The sequence below is a fragment of the Oncorhynchus kisutch genome, linkage group LG7 (genome assembly GCF_002021735.2).
Source record: "Oncorhynchus kisutch isolate 150728-3 linkage group LG7, Okis_V2, whole genome shotgun sequence".
Lineage (NCBI taxonomy): Eukaryota > Metazoa > Chordata > Actinopteri > Salmoniformes > Salmonidae > Oncorhynchus > Oncorhynchus kisutch.
Genome location: NC_034180.2, coordinates 50,710,643 through 50,731,084, shown reverse-complemented (window position 1 = coordinate 50,731,084; position 20,442 = coordinate 50,710,643). Strand labels below are relative to the sequence as shown.

The 20,442-nt window shown below is 46.1% G+C and overlaps 1 protein-coding gene across 5 annotated transcripts in view; it reads left to right on the top strand.

The window, feature by feature from the left end:
- The window catches only part of ptk2ba (protein tyrosine kinase 2 beta, a), a 65,444-nt gene extending 45,008 nt beyond the window's left edge, over window positions 1-20,436 (top strand). For 2 of the 5 annotated variants that reach the window (XM_031829261.1, XM_031829260.1), the window contains exons 17-29: window positions 2,476-2,576; window positions 2,888-3,003; window positions 4,600-4,700; window positions 7,084-7,173; window positions 7,401-7,605; window positions 7,803-7,905; window positions 8,686-8,742; window positions 13,802-13,906; window positions 14,325-14,450; window positions 14,828-14,860; window positions 15,061-15,129; window positions 15,385-15,519; window positions 20,294-20,436. In XM_031829261.1, the coding sequence (XP_031685121.1) occupies window positions 2,476-2,576; window positions 2,888-3,003; window positions 4,600-4,700; window positions 7,084-7,173; window positions 7,401-7,605; window positions 7,803-7,905; window positions 8,686-8,742; window positions 13,802-13,906; window positions 14,325-14,450; window positions 14,828-14,860; window positions 15,061-15,129; window positions 15,385-15,519; window positions 20,294-20,413 (1,361 nt within the window). In that variant the 3' untranslated portion in view covers window positions 20,414-20,436. Of the gene's footprint in view, window positions 1-2,475; window positions 2,577-2,887; window positions 3,004-4,599; window positions 4,701-7,083; window positions 7,174-7,400; window positions 7,606-7,802; window positions 7,906-8,685; window positions 8,743-13,801; window positions 13,907-14,324; window positions 14,451-14,827; window positions 14,861-15,060; window positions 15,130-15,384; window positions 15,525-20,293 lie in introns of all 5 variants that reach the window. The other 3 variants (XM_031829263.1, XM_031829264.1, XM_031829262.1) reach the window with 2 other exon arrangements.
- Window positions 20,437-20,442: the final 6 nt, after the last annotated feature.

Genomic DNA, 20,442 nt, shown 5'->3' with positions numbered 1-20,442 from the left:
GGGGGCTTCAGACGGGGTCCGCTCCACGGTTACCAGGGGGGTTACCAGGGGGGCTTCAGATGGGGTCCGCTCCACGGTTACCAGGGGGGTTACCAGGGGGGCTTCAGACGGGGTCTGCTCCACGGTTACCAGGGGGGTTACCAGGGGGGCTTCAGACGGGGTCTGCTCCATGGTTACCAGGGGGGCTTCAGATGGGGTCTGCTCCACGGTTACCAGGGGGGTTTCAGACGGGGTCTGCTCCACGGTTACCAGGGGGGCTTCAGATGGGGTCTGCTCCACGGTTACCAGGGGGGCTTCAGATGGGGTCTGCTCCACGGTTACCAGGGGGGTTTCAGACGGGGTCTGCTCCACGGTTACCAGGGGGGTTACCAGGGCGGCTTCAGATGGGGTCCGCTCCACGGTTACCAGGGGGGCTTCAGATGGGGTCTGCTCCACGGTTACCAGGGTTACCAGGGGGGCTTCAGACGGGGTCTGCTCCACGGTTACCAGGGGGGCTTCAGACGGGGTCTGCTCCACGGTTACCAGGGGGGTTACCAGGGGGGCTTCAGTGGGGCAGAGATGGGATGAAGACTTTGGGTTATTTTCTAGGCTCCGATGTCTTTCAGAAAAATAACTGGGAGGGTGTCGTGGAGAAAGTGTGTGCCTGTCAAGGTGGAAATGGGTGCTACCCCAGCTGTCTTATAGGGGAAGGGTACTGGTAGCCAATAATCTAGCTGCCTCTACCCTGTAGCACAGACTAATGATTTTTACAGCCACCTGATAAAAGAACTTCAGAGGACCCTTGTCAATTTCTTCTGGTCTGGACAACACTGGATTAAAGCTGCAGCCCTGTACCTGCCACAGTGGACATGGTGGACATTTCTACCAGGATCAAGGCCTGGTGGACATTTCTTCCAGGATCAAGGCCTGGTGGACATTTCTTCCAGGATCAAGGCCTGGTGGACATTTCTACCAGGATCAAGGCCTGGTGGACATTTCTACCAGGATCAAGGATCAAGGTCTGGTGGACATTTCTTCCAGGATCAAGGCCTGGTGGACATTTCTACCAGGATCAAGGATCAAGGCCTGGTGGACATTTCTTCCAGGATCAAGGCCTGGTGGACATTTCTTCCAGGATCAGGGCCTGGTGGACATTTCTTCCAGGATCAAGGCCTGGTGGACATTTCTTCCAGGATCAAGGCCTGGTGGACATTTCTACCAGGATCAAGGCCTGGTGGACATTTCTTCCAGGATCAAGGCCTGGTGGACATTTCTACCAGGATCAAGGCCTGGTGGACAATTCTACCAGGATCAAGGCCTGGTGGACATTTCTACCAGGATCAAGGCCTGGTGGACATTTCTACCAGGATCAAGGCCTGGTGGACATTTCTACCAGGATCAAGGCCTGGTGGACATTTCTTCCAGGATCAAGGCCTGGTGGACATTTCTTCCAGGATCAAGGCCTGGTGGACATTTCTTGCAGGATCAAGGATCAAGGCCTGGTGGACATTTCTACCAGGATCAAGGCCTGGTGGACATTTCTTGCAGGATCAAGGCCTGGTGGACATTTCTTCCAGGATCAAGGCCTGGTGGACATTTCTTGCAGGATCAAGGCCTGGTGGACATTTCTACCAGGATCAAGGCCTGGTGGACATTTCTTCCAGGATCAAGGATCAAGGCCTGATGGACATTTCTTCCAGGATCAAGGATCAAGGCCTGGTGGACATTTCTACCAGGATCAAGGCCTGGTGGACATTTCTACCAGGATCAAGGCCTGGTGGACATTTCTTCCAGGATCAAGGATCAAGGCCTGATGGACATTTCTTCCCGGATCAAGGATCAAGGCCTGGTGGACATTTCTACCAGGATCAAGGCCTGGTGGACATTTCTTCCAGGATCAAGGCTTTCCGGCTTCAAGCCGCCCAGAGGCTGTTGTACAGTGACGGTTTTAGATGACCTGATCACTGATTGGTTCTCAGCTCTGGGAGACGTTTCTTCTTCCCAACTGTTTATATTTGGGCTAAAGTACTGGTTTAGTCGAAGGGGTGTAGTTACTTGTGTCAGGGAGCAGCCAAATTAGCGATATGGAAGACCCGAAAGAACAGTATTCGGGGACAGGGGTCTGTGGATGTGGTGGGAATGCTGGAGGGGATGTTGGCAGCGAGAATGAGGGTTGAGTTTGCCTATTACAAACTTGTCAACAATATTGATCTGTTGATGAGTATATGGGGTATTCAGAGGCTGTTGTGTTAAGTTACTGTGGAGGGGGAATTGGAGTTGTGTTTTTAATTGATGTGTAACTATGGTTTTATATGAGTGTTTATAGTGTTGTGGGTTCCCAGACCCAATAAAGATGATTTTAAAACTCAAAACTCAAAACTCTTTCTCTCTCTCTTTTTCTGTATCTCTCTCTCTCTCTGTGTCTGTATCTCTCTCTCTCTGTGTCTGTATCTCTCTCTCTCTCTGTCTGTATCTCTCTCTCTCTCTCTCTGTCAGTGTTGATGAAGACTCTAGATCATCCTCACATTGTACGTCTCATCGGGGTCATTGAGGTGGACCCTGTGTGGATCGTCATGGAGCTGTACGAGCACGGAGAGGTGAGGGTTCCCGAGACCAGTTCAGGGCACGAGGGGTCAGAGGTTTTTTGTGATGTCACCAGTCTGCCTCATAAATATGAAGTCACTCACTGGCTCAGAATGCATCACAAGGAGTAGAGCAGGATAATGTATAGAGAGAATCCACATATCTTTCTCTCTCTCTGTGTGTGTGTGTGTGTGTGTGTGTGTGTGTGTGTGTGTGTGTGTGTGTGTGTGTGTGTGTGTGTGTGTGTGTGTGTGTGTGTGTGTGTGTGTGTGTGTGTGTGTGTGTGTGTGTGTGTGTGTGTGTGTGTGTGTGTGTGTGTGTGTAGTTGGGCACCTACCTTGTGGAGCAGCAGAGGTCTCTGACCAGTGTGACTCTGGTCCTGTATAGTCTACAGATCTGTAAAGCCCTGGCTTACCTGGAGGGGCTGAGCATGGTACACAGGTAACAGTCCCTGCTTTCCTGAACATCGTGTTGTTTAGAGGAAGTAGTTTATTAAAGGGGCAATCACCATTTTAAAACGAATAACTTCTAAATGCCTCACGATCTTAGTTCAATGGCTCCACTAGAACCCAACGTATCAGCTGTTTTTATTCTGCTTGTGAACAAATATAGTTTTCAACCCCTCAGCTGTTTACCAAAACACTGTCTGGGTGACTGATTTGTTGTTGTTCGAACTGCAGATTTCTCCTTTTTAACCCAGAGAGGAAGTGAACGCCTGTTTCATCAACCCCATATAGCATCATATCACTTCTGAAGTCAGCCCTCAAAGTCTGCTTCCTCATTGGCTGAATGATTCATTCATATTGGTTATTATTGGTTAATATGGTTAATATTGTTTAATCCCAGCATTTGGATTGGTTAATATTGTTTAATCCCGGCATTTGGATTGGTTAATATGGTTAATATGGTTTAATCCCGGCATTGGGATTGGTTAATATGGTTAATATTGTTTAATCCCGGCATTGGGATTGGTTAATATGGTTAATATTGTTTAATCCCGGCATTGGGATTGGTTAATATGGTTAATATGGTTTAATCCCGGCATTGGGATTGGTTAATATGGTTAATATTGTTTAATCCCGGCATTGGGATTGGTTAATATGGTTAATATTGTTTAATCCCGGCATTTGGATTGGTTAATATGGTTAATATTGTTTAATCCCAGCATTGGGATTGGTTAATATGGTTAATATGGTTTAATCCCGGCATTGGGATTGGTTAATATGGTTTAATCCCGGCATTGGGATTGGTTAATATGGTTTAATCCCGGCATTGGGATTGGTTAATATGGTTTAATCCCGGCATTGGGATTGGTTAATATGGTTAATATGGTTTAATCCCGGCATTGGGATTGGTTAAAAGACCCAGTGTAATTGTCCTGTGTTTTATACATATTTCCACACTATGATGTTGGAATAATTCTGTGAAAATGGTGATAATGTCCTTTTAGTGTCAGAGCTGTTAGAAAAGACCTACCTGAAATTTCAGCCTGTTTTGGTGGGATGGAGTTTTGGCCTTGTGATGACATCACCAGATGGTAAATGAATGAATAGTCCAATAAGAAAGAGACTTCCAAACCTCTCTGTTTGTTTTACTTGTAAACTAAGTAAATGTAAAGAAACACTTTTTAGCCTCAAACATGGTTAAAACTAACATTTTCAGATCATGGATGGTCAGTCCTTGTAGTTCTGTCTATGAATTTGAGAGTGGTTACATTTCAGCACATCATCCCTCAGCTTTTTTACCAAAACAGGGGCGGGGAGGATTTTGTTGTTGTTTTCTACTGCTGATTGACCGCTTTAATTGTTACCCAGAAATGATAACGGCTGCATTGGATCTTTTGATAGTGTTTTAGTTTCTCTATTGTGATTGGTTAATATAGTTCAATTTCTCTATTGTGATTAGTTAATATAGTTCAATTTCTCTATTGTGATTGGTTAATATAGTTCAATTTCTCTATTGTGATTGGTCAATATAGTTCAATTTCTCTGTCGTGATTGGTTGATATAGTTCCATTTCTCTATTGTGATTGGTTAGAGACATAGCTGTGAGGAACGTGTTGGTGGCGTCTGCAGACTGTGTCAAACTGGGAGACTTTGGGCTGTCACGTTACGTAGAAGAAGAAGACTACTATAAAGGTATTAACACGGTGCCTTCCGGAAGGATTCAGACCCTTTCACTTCATCCACATGTTGTTACGTTTTACAGCCTTATTCTTAACCGGATAAAATAAACAATTCCTCATCAATCTACACACAATAATAAACCCATAATGACAGTTGTTTTTGGTTTGTTTGCCATTTTTATAAATACCTTATTTACATACCTTTTAGAAATACCTTATTTACATACGTATTCAGACCTTTTTGCTATTGAGACTCTAAATTGAGCTCCGGTGCATCCTGGTTCCATTGATCATCCTTGAGATGTTTCTACAACTTGATTGGAGTCCGCCTGTGGTAAATTCAATTGATTGGACTTGATTTGTAAAGGCACACACCTGTCTATATAAGGTCCCACAGTTGACAGTGCATGTCAGAGCAAAAGCCAAGCCATGAGGTTAAAGGAATTGTCTGTAGAGCTCAGAAACAGGATTGTGTCGAGGCACAGATCTGAGGAAGGGTACCAAAGATATGATGCAGCATTGAAGGTCCCCAAGAACACAGTGGCCTCCATCATTCTGAAATGGAAGAAGTTTGGAATCACCAAGACACTTCCTAGAGCATGCCGTTAGGCCAAACTGAGAAATCGGGGGAGAAGGACCGTGGTCAGGGAGGTGACCAAGAACCCGATGGTCACTCTGACAGAGCTCCAGAGTTCCTCTGTGGAGATGGGAGAACCTTCCAAAAGGACAACCATCTCTGCAGCACTCCACCAATCAGGCCTTCGTGGTAGAGTGGCCAGACGGAAGCCACTCCTCAGTAAAAGGCACATGACAGCCCGCTTGGAGTTTGCCAAAAGGCACCTAAAGAACTCTCAGACCATGAGAAACAATATTCTCTGGTCTGATGAAAGCAAGATTGACCTCTCTGGCCTGAATGCCAAGCGTCACGTCTGGAGAAAACCATCACTACAGTGAAGCGTGGTGGCAGCATCATGCTGTAGCGATGTTTTTCATCGGGAGGGACTGAGAGACTAGTCAGGATCGAGGGAAAGATTGAAAGAGCAAAGTACAGAGATCCTTGATGAAAACCTGCTCCAGAGCACTCAGGACCTCAGACTGGACGACGGTTCACCTTCCAACAAGACAATGACCCTAAAACACACAGCCAAGACAACGCAGGAGTAGCTTCAAGTCTCTGAATATCCTTGAGTTGCCCAGCCAGGGCCCGGAATTGAACCCGATCGAACATCTCTGGAGAGACCTGAAAATAGCTGTGCAGCGACGCTCCCATCCAACCTGACAGAGCATGTGAGGATCTGCAGAGAAGAATGGGAGAAACTCCCCAAATACATGTGTGCCAAGCTTGTAGCGTCATACCCAAGAATACTCAATGCTGTAATCACTGCCAAAGGTGCTTCAACAAAGTCCTGAGTAAGAGGTCAGAATACTTAAGGAAATTATGGAAAAGTTTCTTATTTTTTGTATTGTTTGCAAAAATGTCTAAAAAGTCTGTTTTTACTTTGTCATTGTGGGGTATTGTGACATCATTGTGGGGTATTGTGACATCATTGTGGGGTATTGTGACATCATTGTGGGGTATTGTGACATCATTGTGGGGTATTGTGACATCATTGTGGGGTATTGTGACATCATTATGGGGTATTGTGACATCATTGTGGGGTATTGTGACATCATTGTGGGGTATTGTGACATCATTGTGGGGTATTGTGACGTCATTGTGGGGTATTGTGACATCATTATGGGGTATTGTGATGTCGTTATGGGGTATTGTGACATCATTGTGGGGTATTGTGACATCATTGTGGGGTATTGTGACATCATTGTGGGGTATTGTGACATCATTATGGGGTATTGTGACATCATTGTGGGGTATTGTGACATCATTGTGGGGTATTGTGACATCATTGTGGGGTATTGTGACGTCATTGTGGGGTATTGTGACATCATTATGGGGTATTGTGATGTCGTTATGGGGTATTGTGACATCATTATGGGGTATTGTGACATCATTGTGGGGTATTGTGACATCATTGTGGGGTATTGTGACATCATTGTGGGGTATTGTGACATCATTGTGGGGTATTGTGACATCATTGTGGGGTATTGTGATGTCATTATGGGGTATTGTGATGTCGTTATGGGGTATTGTGTGTAGATGGAGGAAAAAAAGAACACATTTAATTTGTAGATTAAGGGTGTAACATAACAAAATGTGGATAAAGTCAAGCGGTCTGAACACTTTACGAATGCACTACCTACAACTACACACACGCACACGCGCACACGCACGTGCACGCGCACACGCACACACACACAATTACATACAAATACACACACGCATAAACACTTCCAAAGCTGCGTTCAGATGCTTAACAAATACTGTGTTTTCCCTGAAGCTTCTCTTAGCAGATTACCTATCAAATGGATGGCTCCAGAATCCATCAACTTCAGACGCTTCACCACAGCTAGTGATGTGTGGATGTTCGGTGAGTCACTCATCACTGGGTTCAATGGTTTGTGTTCGTTTGTTTGGTCGTAACAACGAGGTGTGTGCATTCGTAATATTGATGTGTGTGTGTTTGTAATAATGAGTTGTGTGTGTTTGTAATAACGAGGTGTGTGTTGGTGATAATGTGCTGTGTGTGTTGGTGTGTTTGTGTGTTTGTAATAATGAGGTGTGTGTGTGTTTGTAATAACGAGGTGTGTGTTGCAGGGGTGTGTGTGTGGGAGGTGATGTCCCTAGGTCAACAGCCGTTCTTCTGGTTGGAGAACGGGGAGGTGATCAACCAACTAGAGGGTGGTGTCCGTCTGCCCAAACCCTCCCTCTGTCCCCCCACCCTCTACACACTACTCACACACACCTGGAGTTACGACCCACACACACGACCCTCCTTCACACAGCTGGTCTGCAAGCTCAGGTACATAAACACATACACACACACACACACACACACACACACACACAGCCACACACACACACACACACACACACGCGCAATCAATCTTGCTAGCAGCAGAAATACATGACAGGTATGTGAGTAAATGTGAGCCTTTAAAGTGTGTGTGTGTGTGTGTGTGTGTGTGTGTGTGTGTGTGTGTGTGTGTGTGTGTGTAGTGATATTCATGGGATGGAGAAGGAGCAGGAGGGAGAGAGGAAGAGACAGAGATCTCGAGTCATGACACCCTACGACTCCAAGACCACTGAGCCCCCACCCAAGGTAGTAAACACACCCACACAGAGACGTAGTAAACACACCCACACAGAGATGTAGTAAACACACCCACACAGATATGTAGCAAACACACCCACACAGAGAGACGTAGTAAACACACCCACACAGATATGTAGCAAACACACCCACACAGAGAGACGTAGTAAACACACCCACACAGATATGTAGTAAACACACCCACACAGAGAGACGTGGTAAACACACCCACACAGAGAGACGTGGTAAACACACCCACACAGAGAGACGTGGTAAACACACCCACACAGAGAGACGTGGTAAACACACCCACACAGAGACGTAGTAAACACACCCACACAGAGAGACGTGGTAAACACACCCACACAGAGAGACGTGGTAAACACACCCACACAGAGATGTAGTAAACACACCCACACAGAGAGGAGTAGTAAACACACCCACCTAAACTAACCACAAGTCAGGAGGATACAGATAGCTCAAGAACTATGCTTAGATATGCAAAAAAAAAACATAAAAGTAAGCTAAATAATAATGGCTCTAGATTGCAGGAAAAAGTAGTTTCATGTGTTTTGAAAATGCCCAAATTCTCCAACCACCCGCAATTCGTCCTCACGTCCTCAGTCCACACATACTGTACACTCACCACACACACAGATGGTAAACTCCCATGCACACAGCCTAACTCTCTCTCCTTCTCCTCTCCTCTCTCTCCTTCTCCCTCTCCTCTCTCTCCTTCTCCTTCTCATCTCTCTCTCTCTCCTTCTCCTCTCCTCCTCTTTCTCGTAGCCATCAAGGAAACCTGGTTTCCAGAGCAACACCCTCAGGCCTGGCATGAGAATACAGGTAGCTCAACAGTTTGTGAAAGTGGAGTAAGAACCTGCTATGCACTGTCCTGTAGCACTGTCCTGTAGCACTGTCCTGTAGCACTGTCCTGTAGCACTGTCCTGTAGGGCTGTCCTGTAGGGCTGTCCTGTAGGGCTGTCCTGTACCACTGTCCTGTAGCACTGTCCTGTAGCACTGTCCTGTAGCACTGTCCTGTAGGGCTGTCCTGTAGGGCTGCCCTGTAGGGCTGTCCTGTACCACTGTCCTGTAGCACTGTCCTGTAGCACTGTCCTGTAGTACTGTCCTGTAGTACTGTCCTGTAGTACTGTCCTGTAACACTGTCCTGTAGCACTGTCCTGTAGCGCTGTCCTGTAGCACTGTCCTGTAGGGCTGTCCTGTAGGGCTGTCCTGTAGTACTGTCCTGTAGGGCTGTCCTGTAGGACTGTCCTGTAGGGCTGTCCTGTAGCGCTGTCCTGTAGCACTGTCCTGTAGGGCTGTCCTGTAGGGCTGTCCTGTAGGGCTGTCCTGTAGGGCTGTCCTATAGCACTGTCCTGTAGGGCTGTCCTGTAGCACTGTCCTGTAGCGCTGTCCTGTAGCGCTGTCCTGTAGGGCTGTCCTGTAGCACTGTCCTGTAGGGCTGTCCTGTAGGGCTGTCCTGTAGGGCTGTCCTGTAGTACTGTCCTGTAGTACTGTCCTGTAACACTGTCCTGTAGCACTGTCCTGTAGCACTGTCCTGTAGCGCTGTCCTGTAGCACTGTCCTGTAGGGCTGTCCTGTAGGGCTGTCCTATAGCACTGTCCTGTAGCACTGTCCTGTAGCACTGTCCTGTAGGGCTGTCCTGTAGTACTGTCCTGTAGTACTGTCCTGTAACACTGTCCTGTAGCGCTGTCCTGTAGCACTGTCCTGTAGCACTGTCCTGTAGGGCTGTCCTGTAGGGCTGTCCTGTAGGGCTGTCCTGTAACACTGTCCTGTAGGGCTGTCCTGTAACACTGTCCTGTAGGGCTGTCCTGTAGGGCTGTCCTGTAACACTGTCCTGTAACGCTGTCCTGTAACACTGTCCTGTAGGGCTGTCCTGTAACACTGTCCTGTAGGGCTGTCCTGTAGGGCTGTCCTGTAACACTGTCCTGTAGGGCTGTCCTGTAGGGCTGTCCTGTAACACTGTCCTGTAGGGCTGTCCTGTAGCGCTGTCCTGTAGCACTGTCCTGTAGCGCTGTCCTGTAGGGCTGTCCTGTAGGGCGGTCCGGTAGGGCTGTCCTGTAGGGCTGTCCTGTAGCACTGTCCTGTAGCACTGTCCTGTAGGGCTGTCCTGTAGGGCTGTCCTGTAGGGCTGTCCTGTAACACTGTCCTGTAGGGCTGTCCTGTAGGGCTGTCCTGTAGGGCTGTCCTGTAGGGCTGTCCTGTAACACTGTCCTGTAACGCTGTCCTGTAACACTGTCCTGTAGCGCTGTCCTGTAACACTGTCCTGTAGGGCTGTCCTGTAGGGCTGTCCTGTAACACTGTCCTGTAGGGCTGTCCTGTAGGGCTGTCCTGTAACACTGTCCTGTAGGGCTGTCCTGTAACACTGTCCTGTAGGGCTGTCCTGTAGCGCTGTCCTGTAGCACTGTCCTGTAGCGCTGTCCTGTAGGGCTGTCCTGTAGGGCTGTCCTGTAGCACTGTCCTGTAGGGCTGTCCTGTAGGGCTGTCCTGTAACACTGTCCTGTAGGGCTGTCCTGTAGGGCTGTCCTGTAGCACTGTCCTGTAGTACTGTCCTGTAGGGCTGTCCTGTAGTACTGTCCTGTAGGGCTGTCCTGTAGCACTGTCCTGTAGCACTGTCCTGTAGGGCTGTCCTGTAGGGCTGTCCTGTAGTACTGTCCTGTAGGGCTGTCCTGTAGCACTGTCCTGTAGGGCTGTCCTATAGCACTGTCCTGTGGGCTGTCCTGTAGTACTGTCCTGTAGGGCTGTCCTGTAGCACTGTCCTGTAGGGCTGTCCTGTAGGGCTGTCCTGTAACACTGTCCTGTAGGGCTGTCCTGTAGGGCTGTCCTGTAGGGCTGTCCTGTAGCACTGTCCTGTAGGGCTGTCCTGTAGCACTGTCCTGTGGGCTGTCCTGTAGTACTGTCCTGTAGGGCTGTCCTGTAGCACTGTCCTGTAGGGCTGTCCTGTAGGGCTGTCCTGTAACACTGTCCTGTAGGGCTGTCCTGTAGGGCTGTCCTGTAGGGCTGTCCTGTAGCACTGTCCTGTAGGGCTGTCCTGTAGCGCTGTCCTGTAGGGCTGTCCTGTAGGGCTGTCCTGTAGGGCTGTCCTGTAACACTGTCCTGTAGGGCTGTCCTGTAACACTGTCCTGTAGGGCTGTCCTGTAGGGCTGTCCTGTAACACTGTCCTGTAACGCTGTCCTGTAACACTGTCCTGTAGGGCTGTCCTGTAACACTGTCCTGTAGGGCTGTCCTGTAGGGCTGTCCTGTAACACTGTCCTGTAGGGCTGTCCTGTAACACTGTCCTGTAGGGCTGTCCTGTAGCGCTGTCCTGTAGCACTGTCCTGTAGCGCTGTCCTGTAGGGCTGTCCTGTAGGGCGGTCCTGTAGGGCTGTCCTGTAGGGCTGTCCTGTAGCACTGTCCTGTAGCACTGTCCTGTAGGGCTGTCCTGTAGGGCTGTCCTGTAGGGCTGTCCTGTAACACTGTCCTGTAGGGCTGTCCTGTAGGGCTGTCCTGTAGGGCTGTCCTATAGCACTGTCCTGTAGGGCTGTCCTGTAACACTGTCCTGTACCACTGTCCTGTAGCACTGTCCTGTAGGGCTGTTCTGTAGCGCTGTCCTGTAGCACTGTCCTGTAGGGCTGTCCTGTAGCACTGTCCTGTAACACTGTCCTGTAGGGCTGTCCTGTACCACTGTCCTGTAACACTGTCCTGTAGGGCTGTCCTGTAGGGCGGTCCGGTAGGGCTGTCCTGTAGGGCTGTCCTGTAGCACTGTCCTGTAGCACTGTCCTGTAGGGCTGTCCTATAGCACTGTCCTGTAGCGCTGTCCTGTAACACTGTCCTGTACCACTGTCCTGTAGGGCTGTCCTGTAGGGCTGTCCTATAGCACTGTCCTGTAGCGCTGTCCTGTAGCACTGTCCTGTAGGGATGTCCTGTAGCACTGTCCTGTAGGGCTGCCCTGTAGGGCTGTCCTGTAGCACTGTCCTGTAACACTGTCCTGTACCACTGTCCTGTAGGGCTGTCCTGTAGGGCTGTCCTATTGCACTGTCCTGTAACACTGTCCTGTAGGGCTGTCCTGTACCACTGTCCTGTAGCACTGTCCTGTAGCGCTGTCATGTAACACTGTCCTGTAGGGCTGTCCTGTAGGGCTGTCCTATAGCACTGTCCTGTAGCGCTGTCCTGTAACACTGTCCTGTACCACTGTCCTGTAGGGCTGTCCTGTAGAGCTGTCCTATAGCACTGTCCTGTAGCGCTGTCCTGTAGCACTGTCCTGTAGGGATGTCCTGTAGCACTGTCCTGTAGGGCTGCCCTGTAGGGCTGTCCTGTAGCACTGTCCTGTAACACTGTCCTGTACCACTGTCCTGTAGGGCTGTCCTGTAGGGCTGTCCTATTGCACTGTCCTGTAGGGCTGTCCTGTAGCGCTGTCCTGTAACACTGTCCTGTAGGGCTGTCCTATAGCACTGTCCTGTAGCGCTGTCCTGTAACACTGTCCTATAGCACTGTCCTGTAGGGCTGTCCTGTAGCGCTGTCCTGTAACACTGTCCTGTAGCACTGTCCTGTAGGGCTGTCCTGTAGGGCTGTCCTGTAGGGCTGTCCTATAGCACTGTCCTGTAGCGCTGTCCTGTAGCACTGTCCTGTAGTACTGTCCTGTAGGGCTGTCCTGTAACACTGTCCTGTAACACTGTCCTGTAACACTGTCCTGTAGCACTGTCCTGTAGTACTGTCCTGTAGGGCTGTCCTGTTTTTGTGACCGTGTGTGTGTGTTTGTGTGTGTGTGTGTGTTAGTTCCATGTAGTGTGAGATTGTGTGTGTGTGCTAGTTCTATGTAGTGTGAGATTATGTGTGTGTGTGTGTGTGCTAGTTCCATGTAGTGTGTGTGTGTGTGTGTGTGTGTGTGTGTGTGTGTGTGTGTGTGTGTGTGTGTGTGTGTGTGTGTGTGTGTGTGTGTGTGTGTGTGTGTGTGTGTGTGTGTGTGTGTGTGTGTGTGTGTGTGTGTGTGTGTGTGTGTGTGTGTGTGCTAGTTCTATGTAGTGTGAGATTGTGTGTGTGTGTGTGTGTGTTAGTTCCATGCAGTGTGAGATTGTGTGTGTGTGTGTGTTAGTTCCATGTAGCTTGAGATTGTGTGTGTGTGTGTGTGCTAGTTCTATGTAGTGTGAGATTGTGTGTGTGTGTGTGTGTGTTAGTTCCATGTATCATGAGATTGTGTGTGTGTGTGTGTATTAGTTCCATGTAGTGTGAGATTGTGTGTGTGTGTGTGTTAGTTCCATGTAGTGTGAGATTGTGTGTGTGTGTGTGTGTGTGTGTGTGTGTGTGTGTGTGTGTGTGTTAGTTCCATGTAGTGTGAGATTGTGTGCGTGTGTGTGTGTGTGTTAGTTCCATGTAGTGTGAGATTGTGTGTGTGTGTGTTAGTTCCATGTAGTGTGAGATTGTGTGTGTGTGTGTGTTAGTTCCATGTAGTGTGAGATTGTGTGTGTGTGTGTGTGTGTGTGTGTGTGTGTGTGTGTGTTAGTTCCATGTAGTGTGAGATTGTGTGTGTGTGTGTGTGTGTTAGTTCCATGTAGTGTGAGATTGTGTGTGTGTGTTAGTTCCATGCAGTGTGAGATTGTGTGTGTGTGTGTGTGTGTTAGTTCTATGTAGTGTGAGATTGTGTGTGCACAGCATTTCCTGCCGCTAGCATGTGACTTTAAAGTAGCTGTGGCGCATCGCTTCTGTTTTTATGACCGTGTGTGTGTGTGTGTGTGTGTGAGTGGCTGTGTGTGTGTGTGTGTGTGTGTGTGTGTGTGTGTGTGTGTGTGTGTGTGTGTGTGTGTGTGTGTGTGTGGCTGTGTGTGTGTGTGTGGCTGTGTGTGTGTGTGTGTGTGGCTGTGTGTGTGTGTGTGTGTGTGGCTGTGTGTGGCTGTGTGTGTGTGTTTTAGCTACCTGGGTCTCTGTGTGCCAGCTCTCCTGTCCTTGCTAGCCCCCCCAGGGCCTGTGATGTCACCACAGCCTATCCCACGTCTCCACGACGATGCAGTGTCGGGGTAAGACCCATAACCACGGCCTCACTACATGGCCAAGCTGCTATAACCGTACATCATGTATGAAAACCAAATTAGCTTTTTGGTCTCATTATAAGGTTAGGGATCATAATCAGATGTTTAAGAAGGCAGGGTGTCTGATTATGCAATTTGGCCATATAGTGATGACCGATTAACCTCTCCGCTGCTTCCTGTTGAAATGCATTGTGGGTAGTTGAGCTGCTTGTGCAGAGGCAGTATGGTGTGCTTAACTGTGCTCAAGCCCTATAGACAGATGTTTTTCAACCATCACAACATGGCATCAAACAGGTGTGTGTGTGTGTGTGTGTGTGTGTGTGTGTGTGTGTGTGTGTGTGTGTGTGTGTGTGTGTGTGTGTGTGTGTGTGTGTGTGTGTGTGTGTGTGTGTGTGTGTGTGTTTAGGAGCCATGTGGGGTGGGGGACGCGAGGTCTGTCTGGGAGAGGGAGAGGGTGGAGGATACTCTTCGTAGACAAAGAGAGGACATGCTGACAGACAGCCGGTGGCTGGAACAGGAGGAGAAACACCTGGTAAGAATACAGACGGACGGACGGACGGACAGACTTTTTGTATTCAGAAAGATACAGATGTGATCTTGATTTGACCAGTATTGTCGCAGCAAAATATTCCTGCAGCAACAGGATGTGAACGTTTAGTCCATAATGTTGATGGGTGGTTAGGCTGTTAACTAGCCAACAGTAGGTTACATTAAAAGTGCTACACTTGTGGCTTTTCACTTCATTCATTCATGTACATCATGAAGCTCTATCTACATTTCGTGCGCGGCAGGAAAATTCTCAGCAATGATAGTGATCAAATTAAGATCCTACATTTTGTAACATTCTAATTCCTGAGAGGTCATCACTTCCCTGTTTCTAACGTATCTCTAATGTACGTGTCCTTGCAGGATCCTGTTCAACAGGAGTTCAGAACAGCTACGGTACGTTGTTAGGTAGTTGTTGTATCGGTTATGTCAGGAATCAATCCGACCACACATCGTCGGCAGTGCAAGTCTTAAAGGCAGAGACCACAGTAAACATTATGTTGGCTCACTCGGAAATGACCTTTTAAATGACTGATTGTCCAAATCCGCCATCGGATTGAATCCCGGGCCTCAGTTTTTCCTGTTGTCGTCTACAGCATGAGGAGGAGCCAGCAGACCAAGCCACACCTCCTCCAGACAAACCCCCAAAGGCCTCAGCTCCGCAGGTAACAACAAGCAGCCTTTATAAAGCTGTCCTTCTCTTTTAGAAATAAAGTGGTGATCCTAACTGACCTAAGACAGGGACATTTTACTAGGATTAAATGTTCAAATCTGAGTGTAAATGTATTTGGCTAAGGTATGTATGTAAACTTCCGACTTCAACTGTGCCACACCCCCTCATGCCTTATTGCTTAAATAGATACCTTACCTGCAGTTGATTGGTTGGACAGAGTTGATTGACAGATGTGTGTGTTGACCAGCCTACAGCCACGGCAGAGCTCGACAGGACAGATGACCAGGTGTATGTGGGTGTCATGGCGATGGTGAGAGATGTGGTGCAACTGAAGAATGATGTCAACACACTGCCCCCCTCAGAATACCCCAACGCTGTCAAGGTAAGGTGTGTTTTGAGTGTCTTTGTGTGTGTTTGTCTTCAGTTCCAATCCCGCTGAAATAGTTTTATTTTTATTTTGAATCTCTCGCTCTCTCTCTCTTTCACCTTCTCTATATGTGTCTCTCTCTCTCAATATGTGTCTCTCTCTATATGTATGTGTCTCTCTCTCTTTCACCTTCTCTATATGTGTCTCTCTCTCTCAATATGTGTCTCTCTCTATATGTATGTGTCTCTCTCTCTTTCACCTTCTCTATATGTGTCTCTCTCTCTCAATATGTGTCTCTCTCTATATGTATGTGTCTCTCTCTCTTTCACCTTCTCTATATGTGTCTCTCTCTCTCAATATGTGTCTCTCTCTATATGTATGTGTCTCTCTCTCTTTCACCTTCTCTATATGTGTCTCTCTCTCTCAATATGTGTCTCTCTCTATATGTATGTGTCTCTCTCTCTTTCTCCTTCTCTTCTCTATATACAGTGCCTTGCGAAAGTATTCGGCCCCCTTGAACTTTGCGACCTTTTGCCACATTTCAGGCTTCAAACATAAAGATATAAAACTGTATTTTTTTGTGAAGAATCAACAACAAGTGGGACACAATCATGAAGTGGAACGACATTTATTGGATATTTCAAACTTTTTTAACAAATCAAAAACTGAAAAATTGGGCGTGCAAAATTATTCAGCCCCTTTACTTTCAGTGCAGCAAACTCTCTCCAGAAGTTCAGTGAGGATCTCTGAATGATCCAATGTTGACCTAAATGACTAATGATGATAAATACAATCCACCTGTGTGTAATCAAGTCTCCGTATAAATGCACTTGCACTGTGATAGTCTCAGAGGTCCGTTAAAAGCGCAGAGAGCATCATGAAGAACAAGGAACACACCAGGCAGGTCCGAGATACTGTTGTGAAGAAGTTTAAAGCCGGATTTGGATACAAAAAGATTTCCCAAGCTTTAAACATCCCAAGGAGCACTGTGCAAGCGATAATATTGAAATGGAAGGAGTATCAGACCACTGCAAATCTACCAAGACCTGGCCGTCCCTCTAAACTTTCAGCTCATACAAGGAGAAGACTGATCAGAGATGCAGCCAAGAGGCCCATGATCACTCTGGATGAACTGCAAAGATCTACAGCTGAGGTGGGAGACTCTGTCCATAGGACAACAATCAGTCGTATATTGCACAAATCTGGCCTTTATGGAAGAGTGGCAAGAAGAAAGCCATTTCTTAAAGATATCCATAACAAGTGTTGTTTAAAGTTTGCCACAAGCCACCTGGGAGACACACCAAACCTGTGGAAGAAGGTGCTCTGGTCAGATGAAAACAAAATTGAACTTTTTGGCAACAATGCAAAACGTTATGTTTGGCGTAAAAGCAACACAGCTCATCACCCTGAACACAGCATCCCCACTGTCAAACATGGTGGTGGCAGCATCATGGTTTGGGCCTGCTTTTCTTCAGCAGGGACAGGGAAGATGGGTAAAATTGATGGGAAGATGGATGGAGCCAAATACAGGACCATTCTGGAAGAAAACTTGATGGAGTCTGCAAAAGACCTGAGACTGGGACGGAGATTTGTCTTCCAACAAGACAATGATCCAAAACATAAAGCAAAATCTACAATGGAATGGTTCAAAAATAAACATATCCAGGTGTTAGAATGGCCAAGTCAAAGTCCAGACCTGAATTCAATCGAGAATTTGTGGAAAGAACTGAAAACTGCTGTTCACAAATGCTCTCCATCCAACCTCACTGAGCTCGAGCTGTTTTGCAAGGAGGAATGGGGAAAAAATTCAGTCTCTCGATGTGCAAAACTAATAGAGACATACCCCAAGCGACTTACAGCTGTAATCGCAGCAAAAGGTGGCGCTACAAAGTATTAACTTAAGGAGGCTGAATAATTTTGCACGCCCAATTTTTCCATTTTTGATTTGTTAAAAAAGTTTGAAATATCCAATAAATGTCGTTCCACTTCATGATTGTGTCCCACTTGTTGTTGATTCTTCACAAAAAAATACAGTTTTATATCTTTATGTTTGAAGCCTGAAATGTGGCAAAAGGTCGCAAAGTTCAAGGGGGCCGAATACTTTCGCAAGGCACTGTATGTGTCTCTCTCTCTCTATATGTGTCTCTCTCTCTCAATATGTGTCTCTCTCTCTCTCTATATGTGTCTCTCTCTCTCTCTCTCAATATGTGTCTCTCTCTCTCAATATGTGTCTCTCTCTCGATATATGTGTTTCTCTCTCTCAATATGTGTCTCTCTCTCAATATGTGTCTCTCTCTCAATATGTCTCTCTCTCAATATGTGTCTCTCTCTCTATATATGTGTCTCTCTCTCTCAATATGTGTCTCTCTCTCAATATGTCTCTCTCTCTATATATGTGTCTCTCTCTCTCTATATGTGTCTCTCTCTCTCAATATGTGTCTCTCTCTCTATATATGTGTCTCTCTCTCTCTATATGTGTCTCTCTCTCTCAATATGTGTCTCTCTCTCTCTATATGTGTCTCTATCTCTATATATGTGTCTCTCTCTCTCTATATGTGTCTCTCTCTCTCAATATGGGTCTCTCTCTCTCTCTGTATATGTGTCTCTCTCTCAATATGTGTCTCTCTCTTAATATGTCTCTCTCTCAATATGTGTCGCTCTCTCTATATATGTGTCTCTCTCTCAATTTCTCTCTCTCAATATGTGTCCTCTCTCTCTCAATATGTGTCTCTCTCTCTCAATATGTGTCTCTCTCTTCTCTATATGTGTGTGTCTCTCTCTATATGTGTCTCTCTCTCTCAATATGTGTCTCTCTCTCTCTATATATGTGTCTCTCTCTATATATGTGTCTCTCTCTCTCAATGTGTGTCTCTCTCTATATATGTGTCTCTCTCTCAATGTGTGTCTCTCTCTCTATATATGTGTGTCTCTCTCTCAATATGTCTCTCTCTCTATATATGTGTCTCTCTCTATATATGTGTCTCTCTCTCTCAATGTGTGTCTCTCTCTATATATGTGTCTCTCTCTCTCAATGTGTGTCTCTCTCTCTATATATGTGTGTCTCTCTCTCAATATGTCTCTCTCTATATATATGTGTCTCTCTCTATATATATGTGTGTCTCTATATATGTGTCTCTCTCTCAATATGTGTCTCTCTCTCTCAATGTGTCTCTCTCTCTCTCTCTATATATATAAGTCTCTCTCTCTCTATATATGTGTCTCTCTCTCTCTATATATATATATATATATATATATAAGTGTCTCTATCTCTATATATGTGTCTCTCTCTCTCAATGTGTCTCTCTCTATGTATATGTGTCTCTCTCTATATATATGTGTCTCTCTCTCTCTCAATATGTCTCTCTCTCTCTCAATATGTCTCTCTCTCTCTCAATATGTGTCTCTCTCTATATATATGTGTCTCTCTCTCTCAATGTGTCTCTCTCTCTCAATATGTGTCTCTCTCTATATATATGTGTCTCTCTCTCTATATATGTTTCTCTCTCTATATATGTTTCTCTCTCTCTCAATATGTCTCTCTCTAGATATATATGTTTCTCTCTCTCTATATATGTTTCTCTCTCTCAATATGTGTCTCTCTCTCTATATATGTCTCTCTCTCTCAATATGTGTCTCTCTCTCTATATATGTTTCTCTCTCTCAATATGTGTCTCTCTCTCAATATGTGCCTCTCTCTCTCAATATCTCTCTCTCTCTCAATATGTCTCTCTCTCTCAATATGTGTCTCTCTATATATGTGTCTCTCTCTCTCAATGTGTCTCTCTCTATATATATATGTTTCTCTCTCTCAATATGTGTCTCTCTCTATATATGTGTCTCTCTCTCTCAATGTGTCTCTCTCTATATATATATGTGTCTCTCTCTCCTCAATGTGTCTCTCTCTATATATATATGTGTCTCTCTCTCTCAATGTGTCTCTCTCTATATATATATGTGTGTCTCTCTCTCTCTATATATGTGTCTCTCTCTCTCAATGTGTCTCTCTCTATATATATATGTGTCCTCTCTCTCTCAATGTGTCTCTCTCTATATATATATGTGTCTCTCTCTATATATATGTGTCTCTCTCTATATGTGTGTCTCTCTCAATGTGTCTCTCTCTATATATATATGTGTCCTCTCTCTCTCAATGTGTCTCTCTCTATATATATATGTGTCTCTCTCTCTCAATGTGTCTCTCTCTATATATATATGTGTGTCTCTCTCTCTATATATATGTGTCTCTCTCTCTCAATGTGTCTCTCTCTATATATATATGTGTCTCTCTCTCTCAATGTGTCTCTCTCTATATATATATGTGTCTCTCTCTCAATATGGTGTCTCTCTCTATATATATGTGTCTCTCTCTATATATATGTGTCTCTCTCTCTATATGTGTGTCTCTCTCAATATGTGTCTCTCTCTCAATATGTGTCTCTCTCTCTCTCAATATGTCTCTCTCTCTCTCAATATGTCTCTCTCTCTCTCAATATGTCTCTCTCTCTATATATATGTGTCTCTCTCTCTCAATGTGTCTCTCTCTCTATATATGTGTCCTCTCTCTCAATATGTGTCTCTCTCTCTATATATATGTGTTTCTCTCTCTCAATATGTCTCTCTCTCAATATGTCTCTCTCTCTATATATGTGTCTCTCTCTCAATATGTCTCTCTCTATATATATATGTGTCTCCCTCTCTATATATGTGTCCTCTCTCTATATATATGTGTCTCTCTCTCTCAATATGTGTCTCTCTCTCTCAATATGTGTCTCTCTCTCTCTCTGTCAGGGCCGTGGGGTTAACTCTTCGTAGTCTGATCCGTAGTGTTGATGAAGTTCTACTACCATCACTGCACAGCTCTGCCAGAACAGAGGTAATCGTATGGCTCTATTTATTATATTTACATTGACCCCAACCAAAACAAACATGGCCTCGTGC